This window comes from Oryctolagus cuniculus, chromosome 7 (genome assembly GCF_964237555.1).
Source record: "Oryctolagus cuniculus chromosome 7, mOryCun1.1, whole genome shotgun sequence".
NCBI lineage: Eukaryota > Metazoa > Chordata > Mammalia > Lagomorpha > Leporidae > Oryctolagus > Oryctolagus cuniculus.
This window is the reverse complement of record NC_091438.1, coordinates 55,717,758-55,740,882: the sequence shown is the minus strand read 5'-3', so window position 1 is coordinate 55,740,882 and position 23,125 is coordinate 55,717,758. Positions and strand designations below refer to the sequence as shown.

At 42.0% G+C, this 23,125-nt stretch overlaps 1 protein-coding gene across 6 annotated transcripts in view; it reads right to left on the bottom strand.

The window, feature by feature from the left end:
* Window positions 1–23,125, bottom strand: part of DENND2C (DENN domain containing 2C) — an 80,048-nt gene that overhangs the window by 20,409 nt on the left and 36,514 nt on the right. For 5 of the 6 annotated variants that reach the window (XM_008264627.4, XM_002715749.5, XM_070077818.1 and 2 more), the window contains exons 2-8: window positions 17,882–18,879; window positions 17,214–17,350; window positions 16,681–16,793; window positions 15,585–15,755; window positions 11,632–11,728; window positions 6,281–6,325; window positions 3,183–3,370 (exon numbers count right to left, since the gene is read on the bottom strand). In XM_008264627.4, coding sequence (XP_008262849.1) covers window positions 3,183–3,370; window positions 6,281–6,325; window positions 11,632–11,728; window positions 15,585–15,755; window positions 16,681–16,793; window positions 17,214–17,350; window positions 17,882–18,708 — 1,578 coding nt within the window. In that variant the 5' untranslated portion in view covers window positions 18,709–18,879. Of the gene's footprint in view, window positions 1–3,182; window positions 3,371–6,280; window positions 6,326–11,631; window positions 11,729–15,584; window positions 15,756–16,680; window positions 16,794–17,213; window positions 17,351–17,881; window positions 18,880–19,542; window positions 19,699–23,125 lie in introns of those variants that run through there. The other variant, XM_070077819.1, reaches the window with a different exon arrangement.

Sequence of the window (23,125 nt, the reverse complement as noted above, 5' to 3'; positions counted from 1 at the left end):
AAATCTACAATATATAATCACTTCCCTTTAGCATATAATCTTTGTTAACCTAAGTACTGGTTAGAAAACTTAATGTAAAATTTGAACATGGAGGGGCTGGCACTGTGATGTAGCAAGTTAAGCCTCTGCCTGTAGCGCCGGCATTCCATATGGGCACAGCTGTGTCCTGGCTCCTCCTCTTCTGGCCCAGCCCTCTGCTGTGGCCTGGGAAAGTTGTAGTGGATGGCCCAAATGTCTGGGCCCCTGCACCTGCGTGGGAGGCCCGGAAGAAGCTCCTGGCTCCCAGCTTCAGAGAGACCCAGCTCTGGCTGTTGCAGCCATTTGGGGAGTGAACTAGCTCTCTGTCTGTAGCTCAAATAAATAAATAAAATCTTAAAGACTAATTAGCATACTGCCTTCAGATAACTAGTATAAATGAACTGTCCTTTACTTCCTTAGAAAACTGCAGTCACTCTGGGTTACTTGGATATTAAGCTCTTCAAAATGGAAAAGCATTCTACCAAATTTTCAGTGGTATTACAGCCTATTATTTTTACATGATTCCTAATCATCTTCATTCAGGGTTTTCTACAACAGAATGAAAAACAGGCTGCATCAGCTCTCTCTCTTCCCCACCACCTAAGAGTGCCTGAGCACTGAGCACAAAGATGCTAATCACTCAGAGACATCCCTGAGTCCCTGCCAGAGCCACCAGCCCCTTATCTGATTCTGAGCCTATTAACTCAGGCTCAGGTTCTCCCCTGCAACTCCAAGACTGCTCAAAACCAGAAGGGAAAAATTAAGCTCCTCCCGACAGAAAACTTGATTAATCAGGCTATAAAGATTACATTATTTTAGACTATTATAGTACCGTTTTACTAAATCATGTTGTGGCATTGTGCTGTCAGGTTACACTGAAAAATTTTATGAGAAATTAAATTTAGAGGTTTATTTACTATAGGAATATTGTTGAAGGTATCTCAAAATGAGAACCTATGCAGGACATGTCTCTTAGACTCCAAGCACATGAGCTATCACCTGCTGCCTTCCAAAGAGCACAGCAGCAGGAAGCCAGATTGTAAGGGGAAGAGCTGAGACTTGAACTGCACTCCAACATGGGATCTAGGTGTCCTAAGTGGCAACTTAACCACTACACCAAACACCTGCTCCCGGGTCTTTATTTGGTATTTTAAAATGCTCTAAAATCACAGGGGATGAGTGCAGACCCTAACAGGTACCCAGGGCCACCAGCATTCAATATGAAATCCAAGTGGCCTACCAACTGCTGGGTTTCCTCTCTGGCCAGCTTCAGAACTGAGACTCTAGGGATGTAGAAGTTGAGCTAAGTATCTCCACATGGGCCATGTTTTAACCTACACTAAAGGGCTATGCTTGGTACATGGATTGGAGTAATAGCAAGGCCCACTCTCACCAAGTCACCTCTAAACACATGTGGCACGACCAGCCCAGGGCAGGGAAGTCAGCCTTCACGCCTTGCCTGGAGGCCCTGCAGGGCCGATGTTTGCCTGATCCTAGGCTTCCTCGTGTCTGTGCCCCCAGACCCCTGCCAGGGACAGAAGGTGGCAGCAATCACTGAGTGGAAGTGGAAAGGAAGCAAGACAGGGCCAGGGGAGCTAGGGGTGGGGAACAGGACAACTCAGGAACCCACCCTGGGGAGGTGGTAGGGAGTGAGGCCATGTATGAACTGAGGCTTTAAGACCTTGGCACATGTCCAACTGTCCTATCAGATTCACTTATAAAACAGAAATTCGGGGGCTGGCACTGTGGCTCAGCAGGTTAAAGCCCTGGCCTGAAGCACTGGCATCCCATGTGGACACCGGTTCGAGACCCGGCTGCTCCACTTCCCATCCATCTCTCTGCTGCGGCTTGGGAAAGCAGTAGAGGATGGTCCAAGTCCTTGGGCCCCGGCACCCATGTGGGAGACCCAGAAAAAGCTCCAGGTTCCTGGCTTCGGATTGGCGCAGCTCTGGCCATTGTGGCCATCTGGGGAGTGAACCATTGGATGGAAGAATTCTCCCTCTCTCAGCCTCTCCTCTCTCTGTGTAACTCTGACTTTCAAATAAATAAATCTTTAAAAAAAAACACAGAAATTAAAAGATAAGATGATTACACATTTCAGGATGGTGACTGCGGAGCATTAAACTCCGAGCACAGGGCCTTCTGAGCCTGTGTGACTCTACTGGTCCTGCCGCTCCTCACCCAGTTTCAGCCGGTTCCCACCGCCTAGAATGTATGCCGACTCTTGGCAGTCTTTCCAGTTTTTCAGGAAGGCAGAAATACAGATTAGCAAGTGAAATTTGATTTTTAAATATTGGCAACAAAAATTATTGATGTTATTTTTACAAAAACATTATGAATCCCCCCCCCCAAAAGTCCCACATGTCTGTGAGCTTAGTTTGCTCAAGGGCTCAATAAGCTACATGGGAGCAGGAATGTAAAGATCTTTTTCAGTTGTATCCCGTAATCCAATCCTGGCAAAATTAGGTATTTTAAAAATATCTGATTAAATGAATACATGAATCATTTTATTTAAAAAATAAGGCAGAGAAAACCCAGTAATAGTGTTAATAGGAAGTACCATTTATCACCTGCATACTTTGTTCCAGGAACTGTATTAAGTACTTTACAAACATTATCTCATTAAATCCTTACTAACAGTAACAGAGCTTACTCTATGCCAGATACTGTTTTAAGTATCTTACATAAATTAGCTCATTTAATCCTTAACTCACAAAGGTGGGTACTATTGTGATCACATTTCACACATGAGGAAACGGAGAGGCACGGAGAGCTCAGGTAGCCACTCAAAGTCACAGCACTGATAAGTGGCAAACACAGAGTGTTGGCTTGGAGTCCATGCTTCAAAACACTGCCCTATTCTGCCACTAGTATTAGTCCCCTCTCTAAGGGTGAGAAAATTCAGGCTTTGTAACTTGCTAAAGACAATTAAATGGCAGAGGCAAAAATAAAAACACAAACTTGGAGAAGGAGCTTGTTTGTTTTTCCCTCTTTGGTTGCAGCTGATGCCTGACAAAGATGTCATCAAAGTGATTTACCAGCCCCTCCAACAAGCACAGTACTGGTGACAGCTGGCTGAGATAACAATAAACAAGAAGAGAGGGAACAGATAGGTGCAGAGGCACCAGAGCATCCTGAATGCCTCTTGGCCTCCTTGCTCTTACCTTGCCAGGGAACTGCTGTATGACCTGGGGAATATAGCTAACTCCTGATGGCTTCTTCTGCAGAGACACCACCACAAAAAGTTCAAACAGCTGCTGCTCTTGTAATTCAATAAGATCCCGCTCCAAGGTCTGGTAGTGAGGGTTTCTTTTGAAAGACTGCTGCCGTTGTGCTAGGCGCTTGTGGCGATCTGTAATGAAATCACAGAGCAATGTTTTTCTTCTGCAGCCTTATCTTCTCTCTAGCACCCAGAGGTCACAACCCATACAGGACTAATCTTCACACAGTCACTGCTGAATAAATGTTGACTAAGTAATACCTGCCACTAGAAACACTTGTAAGGGCTGTGACATGCTACAGGGACAAGAGCAGACTGCCTAGGTGCCCAGGGATCTCACTCCACCTCCAACGAGCAGTGGGATGGACATTCCACGTCCCAACTAACACTCTAAATACATCCCAACACATCCTCTGTGCTAGCCCATTTGTCATGGCCTCATATCAAGGCACATGGAAAATGGCACTGGACTGATGACAAATACCATTGCTGGGAACACCACAAAATCATGGGAGCAATGCAGGGATTTGACAAAAGAACTAAGTGCTGTGGAAGTTAAGTACAGAAAGGGATGTGGTTGAGAAAATTAAAACAAAAATTATTCTCATATTAAAGAAACTTCCTTTCTTTCTCTAATGGGCATATATAACTAATAAGGGATATGTGTTTATATCAATAAATGGTGCTAATTTCAAAAGGGAAAAAATGAAGTGGAAGAAGACATTTATTAGTAGACTTTCCTCAAAAAGGTGAACTAATTGGGCCGGCGCTGCGGCTCAATAGGCTAATCCTCCACCTAGCGGCGCCAGCACACCGGGTTCTAGTCCCGTTTGGGGCGCCGGATTCTGTCCTGGTTGCCCCTCTTCCAGGCCAGCTCTCTGCTGTGGCCTGGGAGTGCAGTGGAGGATGACCCAAGTGCTTGGGCCCTGCACCCGCATCGGAGACCAGGAGAAGCACCTGGCTCCTGCCTTCGGATCAGCACGGTGCGCCGGCTGCAGCGCCCTGGCCGGGGCAGCCATTGGAGGGTGAACCAACGGTAAAGGAAGACCTTTCTCTCTGTCTCTCTCTCTCTTTCACTGTCCACTCTGCCTGTCAAAAAAAAAAAAAAAGTGAACTAATTGAAGCAAACTATTTATTTTTAAAGATTTTTATTTATTTATTTGCGAAGTGGAGTTACAGACAGAGAGAGGGAGAGACAGAGAGAAAAGTCTTCCATCTGCTGGTTCACTCCCCAGATGGCCGCAACAGCTGGAGTTAGGCAGATCCAAAACCAGGAGTCAGAAGCTCCCTGCAGGTCTCCCATGCAGGTGCAGCAACACAAGCAGCTAGGCCATCCTCCACTGCTATCCCAGGCCATAGCAGAGAGCTATGGATCAGAAGAGGAGCAGCCAAGACTCAAAACGGCACTCATATGGGATGCTGGCACTGCAGGCAGAGGCTCAGCCTACCACACCACAGTGCCAGCTCCAAAGCATACTGTTTAAAGAATAGATAGCAGGCCGGTGCCGCGGCTCAATAGGCTAATCCTCCGCCTTGTGGCACCGGCACACTGAGTTCTAGTTCCGGTCGGGGCGCCGGATTCTGTCCCGGTTGCCCCTCTTCCAGGCCAGCCCTCTGCTGTGGCCTAGGAGTGCAGTGGAGGATGGCCCAAGTCCTTGGGTCCTGCACCCGCATGGGAGACCAGGAGAAGCACCTGGCTCCTGGCTTCGGATCAGCGCGATGCGCAGCGGCCATTGGAGGGTGAACCAACAGCAAAAGGAAGACCTTTCTCTCTGTCTCTCTCTCTCTTTCACTGTCCACTCTGCCTGTCAAAAAAAAAAAAAAAAAAAAAAAAAGAATAGATAGCAATCCCATCCCAAACTGGATAGCACCTCTATTCTCACTTACCTTCAAATTCTGAACTGGGAGAAGCCACCCCCACTCCCAGAGGAAACTGTGTAGTTAAAAAAGAAATAGTCCCCGTGTCCCAGAGATTTGTTTATCAGTCATTCTGAGCCACTGATCAAAAAACTCATTCTCTTTCTCTCTCTCTCTTTTTTTTTTTTTTTTTTGAGCTATATGTATACTGCCCCAAAGTTACACTATGGGTCAAAATATTAAGAACACCTAAAAATAGGAGGAGGCACCTCAGTACGTTTAGTGCTGGAGGCAAAGCTTTCTTACTGACCCAAAGGGCTGAGTTCAAGTCAAGAAAATGTGAGATCCTATTTCTATGTGGCAGCAGCACGAAATTAGTCATCTCTACACATCTAGGCTGAAACTGATGATGATGTAGGTTTCACCTTCAATCAGGCTACAGAATCAAACACCTGAGACAATTTAGGCCGGTGGAGGAAGCACAAGACTATTAATCATAACGTTAGTGTCGAACTTGGAACTGCCCCATATTCAGGTTTGGTAATTCACAACTCCCACTTTTTCCATGCCTTAGTATGTCAGCCAGTTAAATAGGAACTAAATAACTTGCTGTGACAAATCATTAGGTGAATGAGACAGAGCACCAAGATGTGCTTGGGACAAATATATAGCTAGAAATGCATGATGCATTTTATATTCTAACACAAAGCAGACAGCACAATAATTTGGAATATAAATGCCTATGAAGAAGTAACACAGAAGTGTTTCCTTTCTCAATGTCAGAGACATCAAAGTTAATTAAATAATTACATTTGAGTGACTGTAAAATCAGATATTTAATGCTAAGCGTTAGTCTCAGAGGATGATTCATATCCACTGTTTTGGCTGCCAGGAAACTATGGCATAAATGTCTGGACATGCAGCTCTGTGCTGCTCCCCTAAGAACATTCCACCCTAAAACCATCCAGGTTTGCCTCACTCCACTACAGCAGATTTTCAACACTGTCAAACATCTGACGGTGTACTATTTAGTTCCCCAAATCTCAATGGGTTCTGGAAATGAAGACATCAACAACAAAATCAAAGCTCAAGTGGGAAAAACACGTTTACTCACAAAGGCTGGGGCCACCCCACCCATACCCATGATCATCACGAGAAAGGGAGCAGCCCCACTGACTCACTCACTCTTTGGCAGATACTCGGCATCACTTTCGTTCCCACTGGTTTCACCTGAAAAGAGAGGAAGAATTTCCATTCGTATTGTCAAACAGCAGGAAGTACATGAAGATGAGGACAATGTCAACTTCCATAGAGCTGGGGACCTGGAGTAAGGATGAATAAGGATGCGGGTCTCTTCCCAAACCATTTAGCTACACCACGATGGTTACCAAAAGAGAATACAGTAGCTCCACCTTTTCTGTAGGGGGTATTTTCCAAGATCCCAGTGGATGCCTGAAACCATGGATTGTACTCTACCTTCTTTATACTGTGTTCTTTCCTATACATACATACCCACAATAAAGTTTAATTTATATATTAGGCACAGCAAGAGATTAACATAATAACTAATAATAAAACAGAATAGTTATAATAATGCACTGTCATAAAAGTTATGTGGATGTTGTCTCTTTCTCTCAAAGTACCTTACTGCACTGTACTCACCCTTCTGGTGATGATACACTACCTATGTCGAGATGAGCTGAGCTGAAAGACGTAAGCATTGTGATGTAGTGTTAGGCCACTTTGTAAGGGTAACACGGGTTCTGTGATGCTGTGACAGATCTGATAATCAAGACAGCTACTAAGTGACAAATACGTGGGTAGCATATATCCTGTGGATACGGAAGGACAAAGGGATGATTTGTGTCCCAGGTGGAGCCAGAAGGTGTGAGATTTCATATCATGCACCCCAGAAAAACGTGCAATTTAAAACTTACAAAAAGTATTTATTTGTGGAACATTGCATTTACTGGTTTTGGACTACTGCTGACCCTAGGTAACTAAAACTGTAAGGGGGACTACTGCAAAAGACTCAGAAGAAACTATTCCATCTTCTGCCCACTCTGCCTCACTCCTCAGTTTCCCTCATTTCAGACTAGTTTTAAATAGTTTATTTCAGAGTAGATTTTATCTTTCCATTCACATCTTTGTCCATGCATTCCCAAATAAAGTACCAAAGACAGAACATCAGGCTGATTAAACAAAAACCTGCACACCAGCAAGACTGCAAGTTTAGAACAGAAAATGTGGGGACTAGGAGAAACGGGTAACCAGGAAGTCTTAAGGAAGTAACATTCTACTTCTTTTATGATACCTTTAAGCTACTTTTGGCCATTACTGTGATTTTTCCTTTACTATGAATTTTCTTAGTACTCAAACTGCTTTGAACTATTCTTATTTTTCCCAATAAGGTATTTTATTTTAAAAAAAAGTTACTTATTTATTTTGAAAGTCAGAGTTACATAGAGAGAAGGAGAGACAGAGAGCTGTCTTCTATCCACTTGTTCACTCCCCATATGGCCACAGTGGCCGGCGCTGGGCCAGGCCGAAATCAGGAGTAAAGAGCTTCTTTAGGGTCTCCCACACGGGTGGTAGGGGCCCAAGGAGTTGAGCCATATTCTGCTGCTTTTCTTAGGACATTAGCAGGGAGTGCTCTCTAACTCTGCTTTTCAAACAAATAAATCAATCTTTTAAAAAAAAGTGCAGCAGTCAGGACATGAACTGGCACCCACATGGGATGCTAGCATCATAGGCAGAGGCTTGACACACTACATCACAACACTGGCCCCCCAATAAAGTTTTAATTATCTTGAGGATAAGAGGCTGAATGGCTTTCATAAGGGAGTATTATGGATCATAATCCCAGACACATAATTTAAGGGAAAACAGCTTTTTGAATAAACAAATAAAAGTTTTTGGGATGGGGCCAGTGCTGTGGTACGGTGGACTAAACCTCTGTCTGTAGCACTGGCATCCCATGTGGGTGTGGTTCTAGTCCCGGCTGCTCCTCTTCTGATCCAGATCTCTGCAAGGGCCCAGACAAACAGTAGAAGATGGCCCAAGTGCTTGGGCCTCTGTGGACACATGGGAGACCCAGAAGAAGCTCCTGGCTCCTGGCTTTGGATCAGACCAGCTCCAGCCATTGCAGCCATTTAGCTGCTTCACTTCCCATCCTGCTCCCTGTTAATGTGCATTGGAAAATAGTGGAAGATGGCTCAAGTGCTTGGGCCTCTGCACCCACGTGGGAGACCTGGATGAAGCTGCTGGCTCCTGGCTCCTGGCTCCAGCCTTGCCTAGCTCTGGCCATTGTGGCTATTTGGGGAATGGACCAGCAGATGGAAGAACCCTCTCTTCCCTTCTCTCTCTCTGCCTCTCCTTCTCTGACTTTCAAATAAAATAAATAAATCTTTTTTAAAAAGAAAAAAAAAAAGATGCCAGGTAGGATACACACACACACACACTCCTTAATTGTCCACAAGTTAAATAAGATGTTAGAAATAGCTAAACATCCATTTCTATCTATATAATGATAGTACAGCTTTGCTGGGGGTTGATACTGAAAGACCTATAAAACACATGAAGATTATTTTAAAAGGAAGGCATTCAAAGTCTGAGTAGTATGAGTTGCAGGACCATTTCCATAGAAAAAGTGTTACCAAGTGTTCAGAAAGAAAAGAATGAAGACAGTGAGAAAAGGCAGTAGAACTAGAAAGGACTTTACATAAGCAGCATTTACGTGGGTCTAGCACATGGACAGTCATAGGCTTTGATGACCTGCATTCTAAATAATGAATGAAGGTTAAGGGAATTATGAATCAACAGGGAAATCTATTGAGAATCAATCTCTATGGACTACAAAAAAGTACTAGGTTATTCCTTTTTTATATGTGACTTCAACAAATAACATTATAAAGGCAGAATGTTACATCATTCTGTAACACCTGAAAACTGGAAGTTAAGAAATGTTTCAGTTGGAGTTTATTCGCAAACTCTGGCATGTACTGACAGAGTAGGCAAGTGTAATTATCTGCATTTTTTAGGCATTGCTGATGTGTCAACAAGCACGTAAGGAGGAACACAAAAATCTGAGAATTCTGATGACAGAGCCGAGTGATCTGTGGACAGGAGAAAAACTCCTCTTGGCCATTGAAAGAACTGATCACAAAGGCTGAGAAAATGCTTATTTTCTTTGCAAAAGAAAACCAACTTTTGGGGTGTGGCTGTGGTGCAGCAGGTTAAACCTCTTCTTGAAGGGCGAGCATCCCATATGAGTGTCAGTTCGCGTCCCAGTTGCTCCACTTCCAATCCAGTTCCCTGCCAAAGTGCCTGGGAAAGCAGTGGAAAATGGCTCAAGTGCTTGGGTCTCTGTGCCCATGTGCGAGACATGGATGCAGCTCCCTGGCTTCCACGTGGAGTAGGCCTGGCTGTTACAGCCATTTAGGAAGTGAATCAGCAGATGAAAGATCCCTATCCCTGTCTCTGTCTCTGTCTCTGCCTCTCTCCCTCTAACTCTACTTTCAAACAAATAAATAAGTAATCTTTAAAAATAAACAAAAAGAAAACCAGCTTTTTGGGAAGAGTTACAATGTAGGGGCTATCTTTTGTTTTTGATGCTACAAGTTGGCAATTCTAGCTATTGAAGAATTTTTTTCAACAATGACACAGTTTAAAAAAAAGGATTTGGTTTGCAAAAACTTGTCTTAGAGTGAAATATACTAAAATGTTCCTACCCCATATGCATAAAGCATACAGAATGAACTAGGATCATTAAGAACCTATTCAGAGTGGAGTATCTGGAGAGTAGTTATCAGCAAAGTGCTATCAATGTGGAGAAATGATAATGTGTGCAAGCACTTGTTCTGGCTCTAGTGTCTTCATATGTTACATAATCTGCAATTTATAATTTATTCCCTTATCTATGAAGTAACAACAATATGTGCCACACAGGGCTATTTAGAAAATGAATACTAATGCATGAGAGATTACTATCTGTGGATTAAAAATAAAAATATATTAAAAATAAAATAAAATAATAATGCATCAGAAAGGATCTATCACACTATTTCACATTAGTTTCTATTTTCTGTATTTTAAATTATAAAAATAATATGAAATTATACAAATAAAATCCTTTGATAATACCCTTGTGGAGGATAAGGAAACACACACAAAAGAGAGAAACTTCTAGTTTCTCATAAACTTTGAGTTTATGAGAAAAATTGAGAGTAATTGTTTTGGTGAAAGAAAAGGGTAAGATTTTGTGGAGTCAAGCTCCTTGATTCAAATCTACATTTCCCCTTCTGGCTCAGTTTGTCTGCAAAATTAGGGCAGTCCCTTGGGTCTGGCATTGAGGCAGTGGGGTAAGCCAGTGCCTGAGATGCCATTATCCCATATTGGTACTGGCTCAAGCCCTGGCTGTTCCACTTCCTATCCAGCTCCCTGCTAATGCACCTGAGAGGGCAGCAGAGGATGGCCCAAGTGCTCAGGTCCCTGCCACTCACATGGGAGACCTGGATGGAGTTTTAGGATCCTGGCTTCAGCCTGATCCAGCCCTGGCTGTTATAGACACTTAGGTGATAGGGACCCAAGTACTCTACCCATCCCATCTTCTGCTGCCTTCCATGATGAGCATTAGCAGGAAGCAAAGCAGCCAGGACTCAACAAGTTACTCTGATAGGGGAATGGGCATCTCAAACGGCAACTTAACTGCTGTGCCAAACATCCACCCCTCCATATCTTAACTGCCAGACAACCAAGTTAAGAATTTTAAATGAGGTTTTATTTATTTATTTATGAGAAGAAGAAAGAAAAATTGAGCTTCCATTTGCTGGTTCACTTGCCAAATACCTGCAACAGTCAGCCAGGCTGAAGCCAGATTAAGGAACTCAATTCAGACCTCATGTGGGTGGCAGAAACCCAAATACTTGAAATATAATGCCCCCCAAAGGTCTGCATTCGTAGGAAGCTGGAATCAGGAGCCAGAGCTGCATATCTAACCCAGATACTCTAATATGGGACACAGGTATCTCAACAGCTAGGATGAATGCTTGCCCCCTTCATAAATTTTTAAAAATTTTCTAGGTAATTTATTATAAATGCTTCAGCCTTAATTAAAACAATGTAAGTTTTATGTTGACATCTGCAAGATGATAAAACGATTGAACTTATTAGTAAGTTACTAACATACAGCTTCAGCCTATGTCTATCTAATATTTTCATTTCTGCACTGAAAGAGTCGATCTATACTGTTAAATACCTATAAATCAAAGTAGGACTACAAAACAATGATTCAGAGTGCCTGTGAAAATTAGTTTGATTTATAATTTTTTCATTTATTCATCCAATAGCTATCACTTGACACAGAATTAAATAAAAGAGATCTGAGAAACTGTCCCTCATTCTAAACGTTATATTTAAGTGCAATCAACAAAAAGTAAACCAAAAGTGTTAATACATATCAAACATTAAGTCACATAATTATTTTTCCCTCAAATGCTGACAGCCTACAGTTGGCTGGAACAGAACACAATTCTTACCTTTTGAGGGAGGTATCTCTTTTCCAGTGTAAGGGTGTAACTTTACCTTCTTCTTCCCTCTCTTAGACTCAAATATATCATCTATTTTCAATACAAACTGGAAAAGGCCAGAAAAATACAAATTAAAACCAACATTCACGAATTTTACAGCTTGATGGCATTATTATTAGTGATTCTCACTCAGAGAAAATATCTGTTTTATAAATAAAAACCTTTATGGCTCTCACTTTTGAATTTAAATGGTAATCTTTAGTTGGATGATATTTGTTCTTTTATTTATTTATTTGACAGATAGACAGTGAGAGAGAGAGACAAAGAGAAAGGTCTTCCTTCCATTGTTTCACTCCCCAAATGGCTGCCACGGCTGGCGCTGCGCCAATCTGAAGCCAGGAGCCAGGAGCTTCCTCTAGGTCTTCCATGCAGGTTCAGGGGCCCAAGCACTTGGGCCATCCTCCACAGCCTTGCCAGGCCACAGCAGAGAGCTGGATTGGAAGAGGAGCAGCCGGGACTAGAACCGGCATCCATATGGGATGACGTCGCCGCAGGCGGAGGATTAACCTAGTGAGCCACAGCGCCAGCCCCTGATATTTGTTCTAATACCAAGTCCCTACAACATGGGTAAGGGAAGTAGGAAAGGGCATCTCCTCCCTGGGGTTTTAGAAAGACTTCTTGTCATTCCATGTCACAAAATGAAGATGTGGATACTGTACTCCACACAGTGACCAAGCCTTTATCATCAAACCCAAGTTTTTTCCTGCCCAGAAAAGGAAGTGGAAGGGACACTCATTCACTTGGAAGGCAGGGTGGGGCTCAGTTATTTCTGCTGCCAAGAATTCTTCCCAAAGAGAGGATCACCACACTTAGAAAGCTTCTGTCAAGGGAAATACTCTTTGCTGCTGGGGGTACTAACATTAAAATTCATTTTATAAATATGTCCTAAAGGGCCGGCGCCGCGGCTCACTAGGCTAATCCTCCGCCTAGCGGCGCCGGCACACCGGGTTCTAGTCCCGGTCGGGGCGCCGGATTCTGTCCCGGTTGCCCCTCTTCCAGGCCAGCTCTCTGCTGTGGCCAGGGAGTGCAGTGGAGGATGGCCCAGGTGCTTGGGCCCTGCACCCCATGGGAGACCAGGAAAAGCACCTGGCTCCTGGCTCCTGCCATCGGATCAGCGCGGTGCGCCGGCCGCAGCGCGCCGGCCGCGGCGGCCATTGGAGGGTGAACCAACGGCAAAAGGAAGACCTTTCTCTCTGTCTCTCTCTCTCACTGTCCACTCTGCCTGTCAAAAAAATAAATAAATAAATAAATATGTCCTAAAGATGAGAAATTCTCAGATATGTTCAAGTACAAAAATTGTTTTGTTCCCTTCTGCTCATCATTCTATATCTCAAGCAAGCAGAATATGGACCATTTAATTTGTTATATAACTGTTCCTATTTAGTAAACATTACTTATTAAAAATTTTTTTTTTGCTGCTGTCAAAGGGGTGTGGGGTGAGGAGAAGGTTGGAGAGAGGGACCCACAGATTGGAATTAAAAAAAGTGTAAAGAAATAGAGCAGGTCAACACACACTTATTAAAGGAGAAACTAATCAGTTTTGCCATGTATGCTTTTCTTAAATTTCCAAATTTTTCTTAAGTATTCATCCTTAATGAGAATTACGATTACTAAGAGCATTACATAAAATTACAACCAACAAAGTTGCCTGAAAAAAAATATTCTTGCTATTTTGCAATTGTTTCTCTTGTAATCTCAGCAATCAGTGGGCAGTGAATCAGTTCACTGCAAGAAAAACAAGTGAGAAATATGAGCTTCCAACACACAGATTATTCCCACAGTACTAGATTATTTTTTTCTCTTAAAAAGATTTTTGTAGTTTCCATTCAAGTGAAAAATGCTAATGTTCTTAAACACTACCATTTAAAAACCAAATAAGGGGGGACAGAATTGTTGTAGCATAGTGGGGGGTTAAGTTGCCACCTGCCATGCCAGCATCTCCTGAGGACACTAGTTCATGTCCCTGCTGCTTTGCTTCTGATCCAGTTCCTTGCTAGTGTCCTGGGAAAAGCAGAGGAAGTTGGCCCAGGTGTCTGGACCCCTGCCACCCACATGAGAAATTAGAATGAAGCTCCTAGCTCCTGGCTTTGGCCTGGCCCACTGCTGCTCATTGTTGGCCATCTGGGGAGTGAACCAGTGCATGGAAAAGCTCGTTCTCTCATTCTCTCTCTCTCTCTCCTCTCTCTCCGTAACTGTGACTTCCAAAGCAAATAAATAAATCTTTGAAAGTTAGTGTTAGGCAGTATAGGGAAGATTATGTAACAGTAAACATATGTGGGTACATGATGACTCAAATAGCATAATTATTCATGTGTATCTGAAGTATAAGCAAAAGGTATTGACAACTGGTCTGGTAGAAAAGACACCAGCTGGGATGCCTGCATTCCATATCGAGTGCCTGGGTCTGAGTCCTGGCTCTGCTCCTTATTCCTGCTTCTTTCTAATGCAGACCCTAGGAAGCAGCAAATGATGACTCAAGCAGTTAGGTTCCTGCCACCCACATGGGAGACTTGGCATAGGTTCTTGGCTCCTGACTTCAGCTTGGCCCAGCCCAGGACATTGCAGGGATTTGGGGAATGAAGCAGTGGATGGGAGTTTTATCAGTTTGTCTCTCTGTCTTTGTCCTTCTCCTCTGTCTGCCTCTTGAACAAGTAAATAAATATTTTTGAGGAATACTCAAATATTATAAAGGAAAAGAAGCCACGTGCTCTGGAAATATGAGATAAAGTGATAAAATTTTAGTTAGGAGCTAGGAAGAATCTACATATACCTTCTAGTTGCAGGAAGCACTGTAGGTTGTCTAAAAAAATGATAGAAACCATAGTGCTATAGAATTGCACTCAAACAATACAAAACACTAGGAAATGTACTCTAGCCAACAATCCCACCCATGCTTCCACAGCAGGAAAGAAAGGAAAGGTGGGAAAAGAGGCAGCTGGACTAAACCAGCAATTTCCAAATGTGAAAGCAGTTTCCCTTCCAAGAACAGCTGCAGTCATCAAAGGGGAAATAAATGAAAACTCTTTTCTAATGGAAAGTTGTTCCTGAAGATAATCCAAAGCCAAATGTGTATTCCATGAGAGACATCTAAAAGCATGTCATCCAAGGAGGATGACAGAAGGGGTAATGACCTGTTTCTGACCAACAATCAAGAGGTCATCACCATTTTCTTTCTCCTACTTCTCCAAAAGCCTTTGAGAAAATAGTAGAAAAGGAAAAGTTGGATTTATCACCTATAACCACAGAAGAATAAGCTTTGAGAAGTTGAGATCCACAGTATATAAAATACTGAAGCATGAAATCAAAAGTCTTGGAAAATCTCCTTGGATCTCATTTAACTCTGCAGTCCATAATTCCTAAGTATCTGCTAATGCCATTCCAATGATCAGGTCTTAAGCACAGTCCCTTAGATGTCTGTATTCTATGAACACATGCTCTGTTTTCTCCAAGAAGAAAGCTGACATGCTGTGCCAGCATGCACTACCAGAGGAGAGGGCGACTGCAGGCTGCTGGGCAGTCCTTTAAACCTTTGATTCTGCGATATTCCTCACCATGATGAGAAAATAAAAAAATCCAAAGACTTTTTTTCCACTGAGAGAAATCAGTTTAGTGCTTTATAAAAACTGTGCGTCTTCCAACTTTTCACATATTAAGGGCAGGAAACAGATCAGAAAAATGAAAGTAATTCTGGAGCAGACTATTTCCCAAGGAGCCAGTTAGCAGTTACTAAACCAATAAACAGCTGTGACTTTTATTTAATGTTAAAATCAGGTACAAAAATCACGTGTTCCTTTCCAGATCTTCTAATTCCAACCTATTATTCGTTTCAGTCTAAAGCTTATTTATTCTCTTATTAAAAAGCTGAAGTAAGAGTCGAAGCATGAAAACACTGGAGTCCTTACTCTTGGAAGATTTCTCCTTTTCCTGTTTGCAACTTCTCCAGCTCTGAAAAGCTTCCATTCAGTTAATGTGACAGGCAAAGTGGTATCCTTTGTGAGCTTTGGCCGTAAACAAGCTCGTGAGTTCTTCAGTTCCATAGTCTTCCGGTGAAGGAACTGAGGTTTGGGAGGAAGCTAAAACAGAAGATGTACCGGTAAGATAAGCTCATCTGGTTAATGCCTGTGTTCTCACACAAAGTCAAAGCTAGCCTAGAAAAAATTTAGCTTGTCCCTCATTTCAAATCGTCTCACATGAAGATACCATAATTTCCTTCTCACCATTTGTAAAGAAGTTTCTCAGGTTTCTAATCCAAAGCTCTTCTACTACTATAATGCAGTCAAATGCCCAGAAAACAACTGCTCAGCATATTCATAACCTGAACAGAGCCTTTGCCTCTAGGGGGCTCAAATGCTCTCCAGGCCACAAAGGTTAATTTGGGCTTAGGTTAATAACATAATGACAGTGAACCAAATGGTCATGGCTTGTCTGAGGCATTCCTATTAAAAATTTTTGATGGGCTAAAGCAACAACAACAGAACAAAGAAAACAAAAAGATGTGTGTGGTCCAAAAGATAAAACAGGAAACAAAAATCCTCCACCAGGGGCCGGGCGTTGTGGCATCCTGGGTAAAAGCCACCACCTGTGATGCCGGCATCCCATATGGGCTGCTCCACTTTCAATCCAGCTCACTGCTAATGGCCTGGGAAAAGCAGCGGAAGATGGCCCAAGTGTTTGGGTCCCTGCCACCTACATGGGAGACCTGGTTGAATCTCCCAGCTCCTGGCTTCTGCCTGGCCCAGCCCATTTGCAGCCATCTGGGAAGTAAACCAGCAGACAGAAGATCTCTTTCTCTCTACCCTTCTCTCCCCACTCCCCTCTTTGTAGCTCTGACTGTCAAATAAATAAATAAATCTTTAAAATAAAAAACAATTCTCCACCAACAATATAACCTACATTTCACTGCCTTTTAGTTTTGGCCCCAGTTAAGCCATTTTAACTTTTTTGTAGAGACCATAAACAAGAGATCAATGATTCCTTCATTTAATCCTCTGGTTATACCTTGGGTGCTCTGAAAGCATATTTAGGGGGTGACAGCTTCCATGCTGAAGGAGATCTCCACATGGGTAGAGGTTGCACTGGAATATCTTCATAGGGATTTTCTTTGGCAGGATCTTGAGAGTAATAAGGGGAAAAAGGCTTAGAGGAACATAACTAAATGGAAACAAAATGAGTACAACTAGCAAAAGAAACAAACAACCTGATCATCATCAGCTCTCTTATTCTACATTGCTATAGCAATGTGAGTCTTAAAATCACTGTCTTTGTAAGCTTATAAATCACTTTAGTGTCCAACCAAACTAAACTAACTCTCCAAATGCTGTACTATAAACAGCTTCTGAACTGAGCATTCCATTACACTGGATGTAAAACTCATTAAAGAATAAAAGAACTCATATACCAAAGGTTTTCATATTAAAAAGAAAAATCCAGAGCAAGGTATGTTTGATTGTAAAAAAAAATGCCATCCTACAATTAAGGGTTTCACCAAATACATACTCATTAAATTTAATTGCAAAGTTGTGGACACCTACATATGATATCCTCATAGATATTATCCTCAGATTGCGTGTAATAAAGTGCTGAACCAGAATTTCTTCCAAGTTCTTCATGGATCTTCTGTGAGTTCCGATTTCGAAAGTGCTGAATATCCTCAAATTCAAAGGATTTCCTTAAGAAAGGAGATATGTTTAAAGTTCTATTGTTCAAAATTCTAATCTTTAAATTGACACAGTAGATAGAAATCAATAAGTAAAGAACTCACATGCAGAATTACAAAGGTGTTTTTATCAAAGATCTAAGAATAATACACTCGACTGGGTGCCCTATATGTACCACGAGAAAAATGAGAGACTTCCAGCCAATCACATTCATATTCTCCATTGGGTTCCCTGAAAGTTCACTCTCTAATGAAAGCTGGAGCTAAGGCCAGCGTGCCCTAATTGAAATGGAAGAATGTACTTGTTTCCCTTCAGATTCTTAAAGATATAAAATGGAAGGTCTTCTGATGTCCTTATGTCAGCAGAGTGTGTTAGATATTACTACATCTCTACTTTCCCCTCACGTTAATTAACATCTACATGTTCAAATTAGGGCTGCCACCTAAGCTGGGAAATGGAAATAGGTGGGAAAAGGAAAAAACAGCTCAACAAACCTGTGAGGGAAATACTTAGATGTCACTCTCCATAGGATAAAAACATACCTTTTGGACCTCCCTCTGATCTTTCCACCATATTTCTTTGGTTCAGGTTCCCGAGAAGAAGAAGCCAAAGAAGATTCTGCACAAGAAGTATTTTCACAGTATTTTTTGTCACAGCTTCTTTCCTTACATGGCATAACACCAGATTCAGACAAATATCTGAATGTCCTACGAGGTTTTGGCAAAGGATTTATAGACGATCCACATTCTTGCCCCTCAGGTTCAGAGTAAATATTTTCTAAGCTCTTAGTTATTCCATATGAACTCTCCAGAACCCTGAAATTCAGTTCTTTTTCTGAAGAGTCACAATGTTCTAAAGCCAAATTTAAGACTTTATTTGGGGGAAGTGATTCTATTTTCTTCCATAATATCTGTGAGGTATAGAGGTTTCCTGGAGGTAATGAAGTCTCTGGATCCAAAACAACTTCTTTCCAGCTTTCAATTTGTTTGATACGAGAACATACCCAGTTGGATTCTGATTCATTTTTAAAGAAACGTGTATTAAGTTCATGTTTTTCACTTTCATCCTCACTTTGATCACAGCTTTTTGCATCTTCACTCATGCCTAGACCCACATTTTGAGAGTTGCTTACATCCAGCTTTTTGCTCGGTCCCTCCAAAACAGGATTTTTCTTAGGAAGAATCTGTTGTTGATAGTTATTATATCTCACTCCAAAGTCCTTTGGATGCCATTTAACTGGGTTAGATATACCATTAGTCCTTCCTTCCCACTGAGAAATTTTTTGTTTGATGTTTTTGCAGTGGCTTCTTGACAGTGTCTGAACAGCAGAACGAGAAAAACCAACATCCATGTTCCCAGTTGGGTGCATGACAAGTAATGAATTTCACAAAGGTTCCATTACAAGTAGCTGTGAAATACTGTATTCTTTATCTTGTCAGACTCCAAGTGTTTCCAGTATTTTCTTTTCATGTTTAACTCAGGAATCTCTTTTTAAATTTAGATCATTGATCTTTGTTGAAAATGGCTATCTTGAATAACCCTATTAAAATGAGACAAGAAAAACTGTTAACAGTTTTATAATTTCCTAATTATTAAAACTCCAACAATTTTGTCTACCTACCCATAAATATTCATTCACATTGCATATGTACAAATGTATAATTCAATTCCATAAATGTACTCCTAAGCTGGTCATATATTCTAAGAAAATGTTATTTGTGGTATCTCTCAAATTGTGAGCTTTAATGTATTGCCATATTTAATTTCCGAAAGCTAGGCAGAATAAGGTTTTATAAGAGATTACACATAGGGATATATAGTATTATTTTGCACTAAATCAATCCTTTTGAAATCTCCTGCTGAAATAAGAATTAATGGAGTACTCTAAAAAGATGCATATGCAGAATTACATCTCAAATAACCCAAAAGTCCTGTACACATCCAAAGCGAGAACCAGTTAGTCTGGAAACACTAAGAGCTAGTTTCCTGCTCACGTCTTATGTTGATAGACAATATTAGCCTATCACAAACCCTTACTTCTACTTTACTACTAGCAGGATAGGATTCTATATACACCACGCTAAAGACAGTCCAAGGTGCCCATTAACTTTCAGTGGCTTTAAAACGTAATAACCTATTTTGTCACTGAACTTCCCACATCTCTGCCACCACACCCTTGACCCAAATCAGCAAAAATACTTACAGTCACTGTCACATTCCTTCCTTTCACACAGATGCTTCACTCTTTCAGGCCCATACACTACTTCCTCAAATGTAAAATTTGGCACAAGACCTTTCCTACCAGCTGGGTAAAGACCTGATCTCAAGTTCTACTGCATACTGGATATAAATAGCAACTGATTCAAAACTTCCTGAGGCAGGGGTCATCCTTCCGGAGCACTGTCTGTGTGGCCTTGATTAAATAACAGGCAGGAAGATATCTTAGCCTAGCTCCGTCAGGACAGCTGACGAAAACTGATATATATATATATATATATATATACACACACACATATACATACACACACACACACACACACACACACACACACACTTTCTTGGCAGAGAAACTACTCATCAAGGCTTCCATCAATTTTCATTTAAGCCATTACCACAAGCCTAAAGGAAAGCTGTGCCACAAACAAAACTTTGGTGATGGTCTGATGCAAAGAAAATCATCCTCCTCCCCTTTTTTTTTTTTAAGATTTATTTATTTATCTGAAAGGCAGAGTTACAGAGACAGAGGCTGGTCCAAACCAAAGCCAGGAGCCAGAAGCTTCTTCCTGGTCTCTAACGTAAGTGCAGGGGCCCAGCATTTGAGTCATCTGCTGCTGCTTTCCTAGGCACATTAGCAGGAAGCTGGATAGGAAGCAGAGCAGCTGGGACTTGAACCTGTGCTGGCACTGTAGGTAGCAGTGTAGCTCACAGGGCCATAATGCTGTTTCCCTCTATTATTATTAATTTTCTATTATTATTAATTTTCATCTTATTTGAAAGGAAGAGAGAAAGAGAACGACATCGATTTTCCATCTTACTGGTTCACTCCTCAAATGTCTGCAACAGCCAGTGATGGAGCAGGCTGAAGCAAGGAGCCCAGACTCCATTTGAGTTTCCCACACTGGTGGCAGAGCCAACATATGCTTCTTCCCAGGGTGTGCATTAGCAGGAAGTTGGATGGGATGCAGAGTAGCTGGAACTCGAACCGGGCACTCTGGAGGGATACAAGCATCCCAAGAGATGACTTAAAATGCCCACCCTGCAAAATATTTTTTGTGGCAAAATAAACTTATTTTTGAATTCCATTTTTCATGGAATTCTTAAAATACCTTTGTATATAAAATAAATGCTTTCAGATATTTAATAACAGACAGGTCAGAACTGTGAGCCCTGCAAGAAATGAGAAAGTGAGATAGGCCCTAGGATGGCCCAGCTTTCTTCCTGGAGACTTTCAAGAAAGGTGTGCTGAAATAAGGAACCCAAACAGAGTATAATCCTGTTGTGGAGCTGAGGATAAAGAGACTGAAGTTTGGAAAGGCTGAGGCAGATATAATTTCCAGGGAAGGCTGAAAAGAGAGGAGAGAGCAACTCAAAGAAAAAATCTATATAGGGTCAAGAAATCTATACAGGGTCTCCTTGAATCTCCGGCTGAATACAACTGCTAAGGCAAAAGTTAATACTACATGAGGCCGGAGGACAAGCAACTAACAGGAAAAGAACAACTAAGGGGGAACTATAGACTAACTAATATCCCGAGTTCACACAAGTCTGAGAAATGTTCAGATTTCAGTAATAAGCAAGGGAACAAATCACTGAAGAGCCAGGTAATTTAGCATGGACACCACGAGTTCATGGCCTACAAGTAAGGCTTAACTAGTTCTGGAGAGAAGACTACTTTAGCACCACACGAACAAGGTTTCATAAGCAGATTCATGATTATTAAGTTCCTACCCAAAAAAGTAATAATCTTTCCATGAAGACAAAAAACCTCAGACACTCAAAAATGTAACACTGTACAATGCTTAGTGTCCACTCTAAATTATTTAACATGCAAAGAAGCCTGAGACTCATAACCAAGATAAAAATCAGTCAGTAGGACAAGAACCAAAACTGATAGACTTGATGGAGTTAACAGATAAGACTTCAAGTTAGCTTTTTTAAAATATATTCATAAACTTAAAGAAACAAATATTTCAAGTAATAATGGATGATTTTCTAAATTTGATTTAAACCCTAAACCCACAGATCCAGGTGGCTCAATAAACCTCAAACATATAAATACAAGGAAGGCAACAACAAAGCAAACCACAATCAAGTTGCTAAACCCCAGCGATACAGAGAAAATTCTTTTATATATATATATATTTATTTTTTAATTTATTTGACAGAGTTAGACAGTGAGAGAGAGAGAGACAGAGAAAAAGGTCTTCCTCCTGTTGGTTCACCCCCAAATGGCTGCCACGGCCGGAGCTATGCCAATCCGAAGCCAGGAGCCAGGTGCTTCCTCCTGGTCTCCCACGCAGGTGCAGGCGCCCAAGCACTTGGGCCATCCTCCACTGCCTTCCCGGGCCATAGCAGAGAGCTGGACTGGAAGAGGAGCAGCCAGGACCAGAACCCGGCACCCATATGGGATGCCGGCACCGCAGGCGGAGGATTAGCCGGCACCGGCCCCCAGAGAAAATTCTTAAGAAACGGCTGGAGGAAAAAAAAATACATATTACATAAGGGAAACTAGGTATGCCAGAAAACAATGGAAAATGTTTAAGTTTTTGGGAGAAAAACACTGAATCTAGAACTCTACATTTCCTTCAAAATGAAGGCAAAATAAAGACTTTCAGTGAAACAAAAGCTCTGAGAATTTGTCAACAGCACCTAGGGCCCATGAAATAATTTGCAGGTCCAAGACAAACTGAAAACAGTGTTCAAAAGGTAAGAAAAGCAGCTTTAACATAAAGCCTTTTCCTCTCTTTTGCAGATTCTTTCAACTGGCTGTAATGTTGCATTTAAGTTAAAAAAATGTATTGCCATAAATTTTACCAATCATTTTGACATTAAACAATGTTCATTTAAAATGAAAGCATCAGCATGTAACTTGTATGCACAATTACCGAAGGTAAACAATTGCTATTTGACTTGTTCCAACGGGTATCTAGAGCTGGCCAGCAGAGACAAACGCAAGTCAGCATTAGGATGGTTAGAAGAAGGAGGAAGACAAGCCCCTCCCAGGCATGGAGTCAGACAAGAGAAAGTTCTCAGGCCTGACAATAATTGTGGGGTGAGTGTAGATCCTCATTAGAATTTGGGACCTCAACCCTGCGATATGGGGCATGTACTTAGGTCTAATAGCTACCTTAATCTCCCTTCTGTCAGTCATCAAAGTAATATCCCATGATCTGGCTAGGGCAGGACCTGGAAAGTTCAGTCATATGTTTCCCCATCCCATAGGTCTGTTGCTGCAATCCATGATAGACAGATGACCCCCAAAGATCTTTAAACCTCTACCCAGAACACACTTGGGACCTAGATCAGATACAGGCAATAAGACTGCCTCTGCAAAGGCAGGGCCTTTACTAGCTGCCCACCAGACACACATGATGTTGTCAGCTGGGGGCCAGACAGCCATTGTCAAGCCCTGCTCCAAGACCCCATGGGCATGTACACCCAACCTCAACCCTCACATGCCCAGACCTCTTAGGGACAGCAGTGGTTGCAGGGGGTTTGGAGGAACCAGGCAGGGCCAGGAGTACTAGGGGACTAGAGACAGAGTATCGAGAACCCATCACTGGGAG